Source organism: Sylvia atricapilla, chromosome 10 (assembly GCF_009819655.1).
Source record: "Sylvia atricapilla isolate bSylAtr1 chromosome 10, bSylAtr1.pri, whole genome shotgun sequence".
NCBI classification, from domain to species: Eukaryota; Metazoa; Chordata; class Aves; order Passeriformes; family Sylviidae; genus Sylvia; species Sylvia atricapilla.
The window spans coordinates 3652516-3667710 of NC_089149.1; the positions used below are offsets into that span (position 1 = coordinate 3652516).

At 43.4% G+C, this 15195-nt stretch overlaps 1 protein-coding gene across 7 annotated transcripts in view; it reads right to left on the reverse strand.

The window, feature by feature from the left end:
* MECOM (MDS1 and EVI1 complex locus) overlaps window positions 1–15195 on the reverse strand; it is a 331427-nt gene that overhangs the window by 13724 nt on the left and 302508 nt on the right. For 3 of the 7 annotated variants that reach the window (XM_066325706.1, XM_066325705.1, XM_066325710.1), the window contains 3 exons: window positions 11996–13358; window positions 9839–9926; window positions 6973–6999 (listed from right to left, as the gene is read on the reverse strand). In XM_066325706.1, coding sequence (XP_066181803.1) covers window positions 6973–6999; window positions 9839–9926; window positions 11996–13358 — 1478 coding nt within the window. The remainder of the gene's footprint in view (window positions 1–6972; window positions 7000–9838; window positions 9927–11995; window positions 13359–15195) is intronic. The other 4 variants (XM_066325708.1, XM_066325707.1, XM_066325711.1 and 1 more) reach the window with 3 other exon arrangements.

Genomic DNA, 15195 nt, shown 5'->3' on the forward strand with positions numbered 1-15195 from the left:
AAGAAGAAGTCAGTGTAGAGCTGCAGTGTCCAAAATTGTGGGTCATGAGGGTAATAATCAGCCAGTGTTCACTTCTTCTTATTTTTAAGCCCCAGCTCCTATAAAATCACAGGTTTTGCGGTCATGCTCTGTGGTTGTGTGCCTACAAGCCTATACATCCCATCTACAGAAATAATTGAGTATTTATTACCAAACGAACAGAAATAATAACTGTATTTCTAATACACTTTTTTAAGGACTTGCAGAGGACACATATCGCAGAGGAACACTCTAGCTCAACCAAGAGCTGCAACAATCCAGATCCAAAGAGGCTCCATCAATGTTCTAGCCACATCCAGCCATCCAGTCCAGTGTTCTAGCCCAACATAGCCAAAGACCATTAGATAAACACAGAAGAAATGAGGCTTGGCGGGTTTGGTGCCCTGTATTCACACTGCCTGTTAGATGTCTGTGCTACTTTTCCACTCTCGGGGAGGGTTTCCTCACCCAAGATTTAGACTGTTTAAAGTTCTTTGCCTTCTAAAGGCCCCGAGTCTCATTGGTATAATATTAATTAATTATTAATTAATTGCCCTGGACTCCAACATTCCACCTCTTAATATTCTTGCTCTACCTTTAGTTGCTTGTAACTCCTGTCTGCTTTGGGATGGCTCCACTCTTGATTAGCTGCCTGTAATTTGCAGGGAGTGGGAATTAAAAAATTTCTGGAGAGCAGTTTCCTTTAAGGTGTCTGGAACAGACCACGAAAAGTTCCTCCAAAACCTCAAACACTGCCACTTGAAGAGTTCAAGAATGCTGCTAAGCCTACTGACAGGTGAGAATAACCATCCACCTCTCCATAACACCACAAACAAATGAAAAAAAAAAAAAAAAAAAAAAAAGCCAAGCTTTCACCTACAGAGCACATAACCCACAGCATGAGCCCTGTGCAAGATCTTGCTTGTAACGAAAAAGGAAATTATATGACAGACAAGATGTTGAACCCTTCTCAGCTGGAACACCTCCACAGACTGTTCTTCAAAATCCATAAAAGGTTCCTCTGATTGTTGGAAAACTGAAATTTTAATTGGAAGAACTGGGCATTTTTGCAGGTTTATTTAATTTAATTTTCATTGGCAGAATTACACGGTTGTCTCCTGGCATGACTATTTCCATGCTGGTTAGCTCTGCCTTTGGGCTGGGTTGTTTTTTTTCCCTTTAGCCTGCAGCCTGCCCTCTCATTTCATGCTCAGATTCCTAATGCTGAGTACAAATTGCAACGTACAGGGTACCACTGCCAATTTGCCAAATGTCTTTCATCAAACACGGTGGAAAAAAATAAAAAATCTCAGAGGGAAGTCAAGATACATTTACTTGTCAGGCAACAAATGTGAAAGCATTGGGAGGCAGTAAGGGCTGTAAGCTCTGGGGTTTGATTCATAATCACTCAGCTGCTAAAACATTCTCCACAGATGCAAGTGGACAGCACATTTGTCAATATGAAGGATTTTGACATGTACTGATCACAGGCATGAGATATGTAATGATGATGCTGCTGGGAGAAGAGGTAATTCTATCTCAGCACCGAGATGTCATTATCAACCCATACACCTCAACATTACCATATATTTCTTTTTATACGACTTCATCTTCTCCTTTAGTTGGAATTGATTCTTAAAGCTTCTAAAATAGTCGTTCCACTGCCTTTAATTCCTTCTAATTGTTCCCCACAAAAAAATTCAGTCATCTATTTTACAACTGCTGAAAATAAATGGTGTGAATGAAAAATGCCCTTTTGGCCTTCGGGCTGATTAGCAATGACAAGACAGTGCATGGGTTATGATATCACATATTTATGGTGAAGAATAATAAGGGTACTGAGAAGTATAATAAATGTTTTATTTATGTATATTTAATATTCAAGTCCATTTCATTATCTAGTGGGTATAAATCATTTTTGGATCACAATTTCTCATGCACACGGTCCTCGCCGTAATATATTAAAGCAACTATTTCCCCCTTTACATTTAAAATGGCTTAGTCATGCTGATTTTTGTTTTAGTTCTTACTTCCAGGATTTTGCAGAGTAGAAACTGAGATGGACTCTTGTTTCAGCAGATCAGCTCTACCTCCAACACTGCCTCCAGGATTACATCAGTCCCAAAATAGGTATGAAATCAGCACCTAATCTTAAATCCCTCATCCAGAGGAAACACGAGCACTTCCAATTATTTTAAAGTATTACTCGCTTTCTAAAAATATGTTTCTCACCATAGGAATGACTATTGTGCTTGCTGTCTGGCTGTTTAGTTGTTGGTTTTTTTTTTAAAGCCTGACTTATGTGGTGACCCGGTGTGATTTATGTTTTTCAAGAACTGCACCAGCACCAATGGGAAGTGTCTGGCCCCACAGCTTTGCTGACCCGAGGCACTGTCACTCCACTGCTAGCAGGATAATTATAGCTGCTACTGTCTGCTGGACTTACGGCTCCCAAGAACCAAAATTGGGGCTTTTTTTAGAAATCCTGGAGTGTGTTGGTGCTCAGAGCCTTCAAGATGCAATTCCCTATCGTGAGATGGGTTCCTGGGCTGTGGGGGCATTTTACAGCTCATGCAATCCTGCAGCCCTGATCCACAACATGCTGTCCATCACCCTCAGTGCAGGCAGACATCCCCTGCTCACCAGTCTACTTGGAAAATACCAGCTGAGTAGAAAGAAATCCAGGGATTTTGCACTGAGGACGAATTCAGACACCAAACCCAAGCAGGAATTCCAAACCTGTGACATGAGCCTTTGGAAGCTGGCACTCAGTGCCAAGCAGGGGCTCCAGGGGACACACAGGGAGGTGGGCAAGGGACAGATCTCCCACTGCCACACACCAGCACAGGGAGGGGCAAGAGCAGGAATTGGAGGCTACATCTCTGTTATAACATTGAACAGCCATCGGCTGCTGCTCCCATTCACTTGGCTAAACCTTTTCAAATCCATTTATATCTCTGTCAAGGAGAGTTCACCAATTTAATTAGGTGCATATGAAAAGATACTGGCTTTTGCTCCTTCTAAGCCTTTTGCCTGCTTTTTTTTTATTTTTTTTTTAATTGTTATCACTAATAACCATTTCTCATTCAGGTTCTGCTCACCATTCATGGGCTCACAGACCTGGGGCACAGCTCCCTCAGGCATTTTATCCCAGATGAAAAAAAACCAAAATCTACTTAGTCTCTTTTTGAATGGAAGCTGTTCCCTACCTGTGATCATCATTGTTGCACTTTTCTGTGTCTTTTCTAATTCTACTATGGCTTTTCAAGAGGAACTTTAGCTGTATTCAAGACCTGAAGGCAATATAACATAATGATGTTTTCAATTCCTTTTTGCTGTGCACTCAGGTGATATTTTCATAAGACTACAAACTTCAAGAACTTTTTCCTGAATGACAGGAGTTAAAAGTCACACATTGCCTTTGGTATTGGTGGGTATTTACTGACATTGACTTTCATCCTTGTTTTAATCCTGGTGACTCAGCTTTCTCTGAATCTTCTGCAAAATCTTCATAGTCAGTTCTGGATTTGGCTACTTGCACTAAACAGTCACAAACTCTCTGCCTGCTCACCCTCTGGCATTGAGAGACATATGCCACAGTTCAGCACCCAGTGACACCCCAAGGTGGATCAACTGGTAGTCTTCAGTGATTGTAAAAACCACTATTTTGTTCTTACCCTTTCCCCCCCACTCTTTTTTTAATGACTAAATGTTAACCCAGGAGATGACTTTCCTTCTTCCACAACAAAACTCTCTCTTCCAGCCGAAACACAACTGAAGTAGCTCTTCTTCCTTCCCAGACACTGTCAGTATTGACGGCAAAGCAAGAGCTGCCTCCACAGGAGTTGTGTTTGCCATGGAGATGCTTCTAAATCCACCAAATTCCTAGAGAGAGCTGCTGGTGACAGTGTCTGTCCTGGGGGGTTGGGTGGGAGCTCATGGCCACCTCCCCTCTCCAGGGATGGTCCCTGGGACCACCAGGGAGGCAGGTGTGTGGCTAAAGCCACCAGCCGTGCTTTCAGGGGGTTCTGCACCCCAACCCAACACCCAAGGGCTGTGGTGATCCCTGGATGGGGCACGCGGCAGGGGAAGCGCTGCTTGACCCCAAGGATTGGATTAGTGGAATGGCCAAGCCCACAGAGAAAGCTCTCTGAGGAGGCAGGAGAGGGAGAAGATGCTGTTACATATTTTACATACAGCTGTTGCCTTACGGACGCGTCACGTGCGCTCCTAATCTGCCATCAGTGAACGACAGCGTTTTATATAGAACAGTAACTTTTGATTTACATATATAAGAGTTGTTGATTCTATCTGTGTCCAGATGTCTGGAAAAGGAAGCAGCTTTCCCCCACCTCCCTGAGAGGCTATTAACCTCCGACTGACGCAAACTAATGTGCAGTCACAATTCCCCAGCTCCAGCTCAAAAATGCAGACATTACCATAATCGGCTAAAACAAGTATTTATAAACATTTCAGCGGGCAAGATATCATCAGCAGGGGCCTTGAACATTTGTCTTAAAATTTATTAACCAACCCAAGAAAAAGTGGCATAAATAAAGTGAAGGTTTGCTGTTGCTGGTTTTTAAGAATAACCTGATGATATGAAATAATCTCGCAGACAATGTCATGAAATACATGACCTCATGTTTGACAAACGTGACTCCTTCATTGCTACTATCACAAAAACAACTGATTTTATGGCCAGACCTCATGGGAAAAAAACTGCTCAAGTGTTTGCTTTCTATTTTTACTACTGTTATTTAGGGAACTCTTCAAAATCCAACTGCTAAAGCTCAAGATTTCTCCCTCCCCCAGCTGAAGTTATAGCGCTGCCTCTAAAAATCTGCAATTTGTGAATCGTGTTGTCTTGAAACTGTGTGTATTTGGACGGCCAGGCCTGGAACTTGGCTGAGTTATGTTCACGTTCAAGAGACCTATCACATGTGGCTGAACTTTATGAAGCAGTAGCAAGGAACTCCTGCTGATCTGCAGTGTAGTTCCAGAACAACTGGATTTATATGAATGCAGTTGGTGGGGAATAAGCTAAAAATAAGCCCTAAAAATAGGCCTAGTAAAGCATAAGCTTTATAAAGGCACTCACCAAATTCTTTCCCCTTTATTTGTAAAGTTGTTTTAATTATTTTAAAATGGTTCTTCATGAAGCGAATATTGTCTGCCTAAAATTACAGAACCTCCATAGAGCAACCTTCTTCTGATGGGACCAAAATGGCACAAATAGATCAAATTAATCCTGATCTATTTAAAGGAGGCTGCTGTCCATTGATTTGTACCATAGGGCTCCTGCCAAACAATGAAAAAACAATCTCAAATCATCTTGAAATATGTGGTGCATGCAACTGGGAATTGAGATGGAAAGGCTTGTGTGACACAACCAAATCTGTCAGGATGGAGATTCACCCGTGAATCAGCATCCTGCTCAGTCACTTCATGTTTTAAACATCTATTTCTGCTGGAGCTGCTCAAAACGTGAGCACGGCCAGGAGACCTACACTCACAAAAGGAGCAGGGTGATGGAAATTTGAGGACTAAGCCAAAGTCAAGAAAATCAGACAGAAGAAACAGACTGCACTGGGTTTTTCCACTTTCCAAACCTGCTGAAGCAGAGCCACTTTTCTCAGAGCAGAGGATTAAGGGTTCCTGGGCCAAATCACAAATCCTACTATGGCCCCTACAACAAGTTCCCAAAAGAAAATACTTGGGAACCACCTCCCCTGCTCTCCAAGTCTGGCATCTAACCCCACCTCCAGCCTGCTGAGCTCCTGCAGCACCTCTGGGCGCACCCAGGAGTCCTTCAGTGCCTGCTCAGCTCCTTCCAGCTCAGGCTCCCAGAGCATTTTTGCAGCTCTTCCCAGGAAGAAAGTGGGATTAGAATCGAAGTGTGCACGCAAAGCAAAGGTGCAGCAGTGCTCTAGGAGAGTGCCAAGGAGGGCAGGGAGCAGAGGGCAGGGCTCAGAGCCCCGTGCAGGGACACACGTGCAGAGGAGCACGGGAAGATCTCAGCGCTGGCTTTGCAGAATTCTGGCTTTGCCTGGTGAAGCGAGTCCAGGTCGCAGGGAGAGAGATGAGCAGGAGTGAGTCAGGACCCCAGCCCTGCCTCCTGGCTCCAGCTCTCCCCTCCAAAGCCCAAAGGTTGGGAAAATCTGGGACAAGTATTTATGGGTTCGGCGCTGCAGCTGAGGAGCCAGCAGTGCGAGAGCAGAACACAGAGTTTTTGGAGTTGCATCTGCAAAAGCAGTTGCTGTGGTTCTTTTTTTTTCTCCTTCTTCTTCTCATGAACAATTTAGATGAATTAAAAACAAGGTTTTATAAAAATAGAAGAGAAACCCCAAATTTATCCCATAGTGCACTAAAAGCACAATTCCTGTCCGTGTAAGGAGGATGATGTAAGTATACACAGAAGACAAATTTGAGCTAAACACAGCAAATAAAAGGGGGTTTTATTTCTACTTTAAGCATTGCAATGAGCAATTAGGCTCAAAATTTCAAAGCTAATGAAGTGATTATTAAAGTGACTAACTCCCACCAAAGTCAAAAGAGAGAGAAACCTAAATCCTCTGAGGCTCTGTATTTTAATGCAGATTAAATATTTATTAACTACTGCAATCTAACAAGATTTCAGCCACAAAATTTCCCTGCCATCTCTGAAGGAAAATGGCTTGGAACAATTTCAGTCCCATATAAACAAAGACTGCATTCTGCAACCCTCACTTAGGTAAAGCTCCCATTGCCTTCACCAAATAAAACCATCTGGATCAGGCAGGTAAAAATAAAGCCAATTTGACATAAGAGCATATTTATCTGCTCAGCTGCAAGACCCTGTAGGAAAGAGTGGCATGCTCCATAACTGAGAGGTAAGTTATCTTTCATATTATATTCTTCTTATGCAATTTATTTCACAGTGATTAAATCAAAAAATATAAGCAATGAACTTACCCAAATTCTTTGATCAGGCAATTGGAACTGGGAGCAAAATTGAAACAAAAACAACACATTATTCCTGCATTGGAATCCTTATTGCAATCAATCTACTAATTAAGATTTTATTCAAAGACACTAATTAAAATGTTTTTCTGAATGATTTGTTGGAGAGGGGTGTAATCTTCCTAAAAAATACAATCCTTCTAAGGGAAATTATTGTGAAATGCCATTAAATTATCTTATTTTCATAGCTTTTGGCCACGGGAAGGAATTTTGCCCAGCCAGGGATAGGATACAGATTTCAGGGTTTATGTCTGTAAGGTCTATTTCAGAAACCTATTTGAAAGATCCATCTGTTTGCTGTCAAATTATTCAGTTATAAAATAATAAATTCTTGGTCCCTGAAATGGCAATTTTCAGGAATAAATTCAACAACAAAACCACAAGCTTTTAGGACACGAACAATAAGTTTGTAAACATTTTAAATCCTTCCAGCAGAAAACGAAAACTTGCTGAGCACTCCCCACCTGTACTTTTACAGGGGTGAACAGGACTATAAAGGAAAAACAGCTTTTCTGGAAGCAGCTCCCCAGCCCTCTATAAATACCAAGCCCAGATTCTGCCTTTGCAAACAGGAGGCTCATTTCTGTTCTATTAAAGTTTGCAAGAAAGCATTTTGACGTTTACTTTTCTGACAGGACATGTGCTGGTGGTTTGGTTTTCTTTTACAATGTTCCTCAGTGCCTGTTACACTCCTGACCTCTGCGCGGATCCAGCTCACACCAACTTAAAGACGTTATCCCTCTCACTCAGGTGGAGTGATAAAACCAAAGCCAGGCTTTGCCGTGGAGTTTTTATTCTGTTGAACAGTTTTTATTCTGTTGCACAGTTTTTATTCTGTTGCACAGCCTCCTGTCCCACCTGGGGTGGCCCTGCCACCATGGGGAGGTGGCACCTGACGCCTGCTCACACTGAGGAACTCTGTGACAGCACTGGGACCTTCCTCGGGCACCAACACGAGATTCAACCAACTCCCTGGGACAGAACACCGAGGGTGGAAGCCTGACATCATTCCCATGAACAGGGAAATGCCCAGTGTCTCCATTTCACCCACACATCCTCGCCTGACTCCCAGCTCCCCAGGTAATTCGGTCACACAACGCTACAAAGAAGAATATCCAACTCTTTTCCTGAGCAGCACAGCCAAACACTGTGAATTTTACACAAAACTCCAAGCTCCAAACAGTGAATTTTACCCCAGCAGCACCCACTGAGCACCCCACCTACCACTGGCACCAGTCCAACCTCCAGAACCCCCAAATCCAGCATCACTGAACCACTCTGAGTTACAGCATCTGAACGGCTGGACAGCACTAAGCAAAATCATCCTGCTCTTTCCATCAGTGCAGTATCTAAAATATTCTCATTTAAATAATTTACTCATAATTTACAGCTCCTTAGCTGCTCTAACAGAATCATTGACCTGATGGGGAGCAATCAGCCTGTTTACAGCAGGGACAAAAAGCAGATTGAGGTCCTTTGTGTATTTGTGCATTAGCACTATCTGCTACTAAAGGGGAATTTTCACTTGTTTTGCCAATTGGGCAGATTTACCTTATTTAAGGTAACCCAGCAGGAGGTGTTAAGCTGCTATTAAATCTTGCACATAAATTCTCAGGGATTTTAATACATCTTAAATTCTTATTTAATGCTTATAAATACTTACATAATGCCATAAATACTTAGGGCATGTAAATACTACTAAATACTTTAATACTTAGATTCAACACTTCTTCCAGATACTGAAATTGGAAAGGGGTGATTTTTCTGGAACCATATATGTTATCAACTGCTCTTCCCAGTTCTGCAGAAGTACCATATTTCAGAATAAATTCCATGCAAGTTGGGACATAACAACTCAGGACTTCATTGGAAGGAAGTGAAGCAGATAACTGGGCTGTTTTGCCTGGGAATTCAGAGGAACCTGAACAAGAGACAGCAGGTCTTGGTCGTGTGCTTAAAATACAGGATGTGTAGAGGGTGTCATTACTAAGATGAAGCAGCCTACAGCCCGCAAGGAGTTCAAATGTGTGAATACCACAGGGCATTTTATTCAGGTGTAAGATTTAACCGAGATTTTTAGCAAAATCTCTTTGAGCAAGGAGGAGGAGGAAGACAAAATGAGGGTGTGGTGCTGGTGAAGAAAAGCAACGTACAGCTTGCACACAGATCCTCTTCCTGTACCACGCACCCATCACAGCTGCTGAACTGTTTTGGGACACCCTCTTATATGTTTTTCATCCAACAATTGTGGACAAGCAGCCCTCATAAAGTCTCTCTTCAGGAATGGAGGAGCAGGGGTCCTACACACACTGCACACATTGCAGCCCACAGCAGCTACCAAAGAAACCGTGGAGCATTTGCACTATGAGGCCTGGAAACATCAGGTGGAAGCTTTTCTCTCTTTTACCAGAGCCATTAAACAAAATAAATTCCCTTTCAAAGTGGGATGCTCAGCTTTGCTGGCCTCACAGAGATTCTCCTTGTAGTCAATTTTGACTCTCCTTGCCCAGAGCACAGGAGAGTGCTGATGACTCGAGTGGCTGAAAATGTTGGTAGCTACGTTATGGTTTTGGAGGAAAATGCTTCTAAAAGACACATTCAGTTCGAATCAGGCTTCCTCTACAAGCAAAACATGTTGTTTCATCTGCAAAACATCAAGAAGCTCAGAACAATGCTTACGCTTTTCCACCACAATGGTCCAGCAAAAACTATGTGTTTTAGGAAATCCAAAAATGACTAAGACTGCATTCATTTCTCTGCACCTGCTTTGAAGCATCAACAGGCTTGTTTACAACATCAAAATTCCCAAAATACTTACTTGTGGATGAAACAAGAATCCCGGGGAAGGTCTCAAGTATTTCTCTTTTAAAGCTTCCAGTGGGTCACTTAGCTTTCTTTTTTCTACTCTGTAAATGTTAAAATTAGATTTGCTTGTGATGAATCAGTCTCAGATATTAACAATCATACAGCTACTCAGGTTTAAAACAATTACACTTTAAGCAATTTTTTTCCAGGAGATAACAATAAAAGATACGAGAGGACACTCAAATCTTGATTCCCACACACAGCTCATTACTGTCAGGGTGTGGCTGGGAATCACCTTTAAAATAGATTATACCATTTATACAGGGAATAATCCCACTTCAAAAGGTAGATAACCATTATAATAGCAACCAATGACTAACCACCAAGCACTTTTATAAAGAAATAAGGAAACTGAGCACACTCAGCACTAAGAGGAGAGGAATTCAAGGGAACAGAGCCTTGAGCAATGAGTCCCTTGCCATCTGTCCACACACGACATCACTGCCACCACCCTGAAAACTTCCTCTGTGCACTGCCCAGGTAAAGCAGGGCAAGAATTCAGGAACAGAGTGGAAATCTGAGGATTTTGGTTTTTCTGTTACTGATGGGCACGGTTTCATGGCTGAATCTTGCTGTCCACGTATAGAAGTAATTCATGGCAAAGGAAGGCTCAGCAATAACTGGCCTCGTGCTGTGCTGCCAGAATTTGTACAGATTTCATTCAAATCATAGAAATGTAGGCTCACAGAATGGTTTGGGTTGGAAGGATCACCTAGTACCAGCCCCTGGGCAGGGGAGTTGGCAATGCAATTTAATTAGTTGGTAATGCAGGGCCATAAAACACGGATCATTATTTCTGCTGCTTCAGGCATTTTAAGTGAATATGACGCAAAGAAAACTTATGGTCAAATGCAGATATCAATCTGGCATGAATAAAACCATCTCAGTAAATAGCATCATATCCTGTTTCTTCATAATGCACACTTGTTGTCTTATGCACCAGCACTCTCCAAAAACTTTGCCCACAGCATTTCTTTTTCAGAAAAAGTAATAAATTAACATAATTTACATGGCAGTATCCTCTTATTTTTTAACAAGAGGCTGTAAAATCAGTCATTTATATTACTGAAAAAATATTTTTATGGCTAATATTTCTCTAAACTATTTTAGATGCATGACTGACTCATTGCAGACATAAGGGCAGAAAGGGCAAAGGGGGGCTGACACACACAGGATGCAGGTGAAATTCACATCCCAATGAGATCCATCTCAGTTCTGCTGGGAAACACCAGGAGGTCTGGATTTTACCACCAGTTTTTAAAATCTCAGCTCACTGACAGCGTGCACCTTTCAAAGCCAACAATGAGGCTCCCACTGATTTCACAAGGTAGACCATGGATGGGGATCTCCACAGCCTGGTGGAGTGGAAGGTGTCCCTGCCCATGGCAAGGGCTTGGAATGAGATGAGCTTTAAGGCCTCTTCCAACCCAAACCTTTCTGGGATGATTCTATGACTAAGGAGCCCACTTTGTACACACAAGGATGCTGTGCCTGGAATTTTATGAATTAAATGCCTGAAGAAATCAATCCATTACTCAAATAATGGTAAAAAAGGGCAGAAATCATGGTCAAATTCCATACTTTTAACACACCTTTGGGCCAATGCGTTTCTTTGTTGTACGTGGGAGAAACTCCTCTTGAATTCAAGAGGAGCTGGCAAAGTGGAGTACAAGGGGTACCCTTGGGAGAAGGCTTCCATCTCCAAGGGAAGCCAGAGGAGGCAGAGTTTTGGAAGAAAATTAATTTCAGGCAAACCAGTGACATCAAATACACATCAAATAAACAAACATCCAGTACTGATGCCAACTCGTTTAGGGGCAAGAGAACATATTCAAGCCCTCCATGTCAATCTATGCAGGTTAAACGAATGACTCATGGCAATGAGGGCTTGCCAACTGCAGTATTGCCAGTCCCGTGGCTCACTTGGAGCAGCTGGGATGTGAAGAGGGATGGGAGGAGGGATGTACAGGTCAGTCAGCACGTGGCCTGGGCCCCTCATGCCCTGGCAGTGCAATGGCACCTCCAGGGACACTGGGAGGGGGACAGGGTGACAGCCCTGGCAGACCTGGCTGCACCAAAGGATGCTGGAAGGCAGCAGAGAGTCCTTTACCTGTATATGGGATCCATAAAGAACGGGGTGGGCCTGGCGTGCTGCAAAGAGGACTCTGAGGCTTTCCTTTGCTCGAGGTCTCCTCCTTTCTTCTCTCCAAAGACGTGGTTTTTCCGAGGCTCGGCTTGTTTTGTGCTGCTGGCTCGGCTTCGGCTGCCCATGCTGAGATCCAGAGGCTGGTCCTGGCTGGATGCAGAGGGGGCTGCTGGCTTTGAGGGGATGGGAGTAAGTGGCTTCTCCTCCTTACGTTTTATGGTGAGGTCAAAGGGAGACTCAGAGCTTCCCTTTGGGATCTTCTTAATTTCACTGGGTGATTGGGGCTCCACTTTCAAGGGTAACGGTCTCAAGTCTCTATCAGGAAATGGATACATTGATTGAGAGAATGCTGGAAAAAACGGGAGGGGAAACATGGAAGGGTAAGGTAAGGCTCCGACTTTTTTGTCTTGCAGCCCCACAAGTCCTGTTGAACCAAAGTACTTTTCAGCAATAGAAGCAATAGCCTTTATAGAATCATTCACCGCTCCTGACACCGCAGTCTGCTCCTCTAAGGATGGTGAGAAAATGGAATGATTGCTGTGGTCTTTCTTATTATTTATTGATGCCAGGCTCTGCAGAGAGCTTACTTTGTCTTTGAACATTTTACCATTTTCTTTAAATTTCTCTTTCTCACTTTCAATGTCACTTTCCAGATCAGAGCCCGAGGTGGTTTCCAGGTCACTGCCACTGGGGGTACTGACATCGTCAAGGTCAAGGTCACTACTCTCTGACTGGTCACTGAGTTTCTCATGCGGCCTCTCTTCAGAGGACCCTTCTGGTTGAAGCTCCACTGGCTTATTCTCCCCTACTGATGGTTGTTTATTTAGTGCCTTCAAAATATCCTGGGTGGCTGGCAGTATCTGAGGATTTGTCATGAGGGGACTTTGGCTTTTGTTTGTCTGATCTGCGCTCGGAAGTCCTTTAACAGGAGAACTAGTAGGTAGCAAAGGTGGCCTGTGGTACAAGCCTGAAGGAAACAGACCGGGGAAGCTAAAAGAAAATCCAGGAGCTGTTGGAAAGGTAAGACCAGCAGGATGCCTATTGGCTCCAAAATAGTCAGCAAGGCCCGGATTTGCATGATTCATATTAACCATGGACGTTTTATCCATAGCTGGGGTTCCAGGAAGAGAAATGCCTTGGCCAAAAAATCCTCCTGCTGCAAAATGGTTCTTGCCCTCACAAAATCTCCTGTGTTTATTTAAGGAAGACGTAGTGCTGAACATTTGTCCACAGTCTTTGCACTTGATTTGGGTTCTGCAATCAGCATGCATGCGCTTATGACGACAAAGGTTTGAAAACTGAGTATAGGATTTATGGCAGACCTCACCTGTATGTAAACAACAACAACAACACATCTCAGGCTTTGTGGTAATTGCCCCCACCCTCAAAGTTGTGCAAATAACACCATTTTTCACCCGCCAAACGTCACTGAAGAAGCCGTAGGGAGAGGTCTCGGTGCACAAATGTACAAAAGCAACTGTACTCTCCAAAGCAAGGCATCCGAGCAGACAAATGTCAGAAGGCAGCACCAAAACCCGCTCCAACCACGTAGAAAAAAACTTGGAATCACTAAAAGACACTCTCTCCTCGTTTGCTCTTTGCATGGCACAGTGTTGCACTTTCAGTACCATTATTCCAGGTTGTATTTGCCCCCAGAACCCCCCAGGAGCCACGACCTTGTGCTGTGACCCCGCATGAACCCACGGTACTCCTGTGTGAGAGCACAGGTGTCCTCAAGTGGCATCCATTTATGTCACTATTCCCATGTGCAAATGAATCATTAAAATAAATATTTGTAGGACCAGACAGAGATGAAGCTGCCTCACAGAGCTTTCACTCTGCAAGGAATAGGAAAGAGGTGAAGGAGGAGACAGCCAGGTATTTCCTATTTCCAAGTGTAAATGTAACAATCTTTTTTTTTCTGCTTACAATGAAAAATTTAATCTCATAGAAGTCCAGGCTGGAACCTGAAAAACTTTAGTACTCTCGTATTTCCAATGCATTTTTATTCATGCAATGCATACAGTGCTTACAGGTGCCTGGGATGCTGTAACTCTAAATTCCACATCTTAACTTTTCTAGTCCTAATATTGCTTATTTGCCCTTTGCAGATGACACGATGGACCACATTTCAACAACAATTTCCTTTAAGAATGAAACCCTCTTTATTTGCATGTCTGATGCTCAGTAAGAGCCTGATGGGAAACACCTCTGGGATGGGAATGATTTCAGTCTCACAAATGCAGCATTTGGGAGAAAGCCTGGGAACACACAGGGGAGCAGATGTGCCTTGAGGCCAGGGCCTGATCTAGCCTGTGACACTCTGCACATTGGAGTTCAGCTTCCAGCAACCTTCCGCAGTGGCAGGAGGCTGGAAGTGGTGCCAGTGGTGCAGAGTGAGACACTACAGAGTCAATCACGTCCCTGAGGCAAACAGGTTTTTGCAGGCTCCCAATTTTCTGGCTGCTACAAACCTTAGGGAGCAAATCAGGGCAGCAACCAGGGTAAGAGTCTGTAAGTACAAGTGGGGTTTGGAAGAGGGCAATGGTTGGTTCCCCAGCGCTTTTTTATGTCCCTTCTTGCCATCCTTTGGATGGGCAGGACCATCAGGCAAGTCCCAGGGCTGTGCTGTGTCTTGTGCTCTTCATTATGCCAAAATCTGTCTGTGCCTCTGCACTACCTTGCTTCTAACACTCTCAACTCCAGACTTGTTTAAAAAAGAAAGCAGCACCACTATCAGCAAGCACTGTTATCCTTCTGCAATAAATCCTTTTTTTTTTTTTTTCCCCCAGCCAGGAAAAAGCATGTGGCCGCTTTATTTTTATTTAATTTGCGTTATATCATAAGCTCTCATCTTTCACACATCAAAGCCGCACAACAATACGCATTGTGTATTCTGAGGCCTTTTTAACAATCGTTTTCATCATTTGAGACAGTCTGACATAATTTACAATGGCTCTATTTTAAGCCTGCAGAGGAAACTGAATTGAATGTATCCCATCCTGCACTCTTGGTTCCCATGAACTGCAATCACGTCCTCTAATTTCCACTCGCACCGGGGCCCGTGCTAACCTTCCTGCTCCTCCAAACCCCTGTCCCTGAGAAACTCCACCACTTGTTGTCATCCCCTAAGTGTTTACCTCTTCAGCAGCCTGCTCCCTATC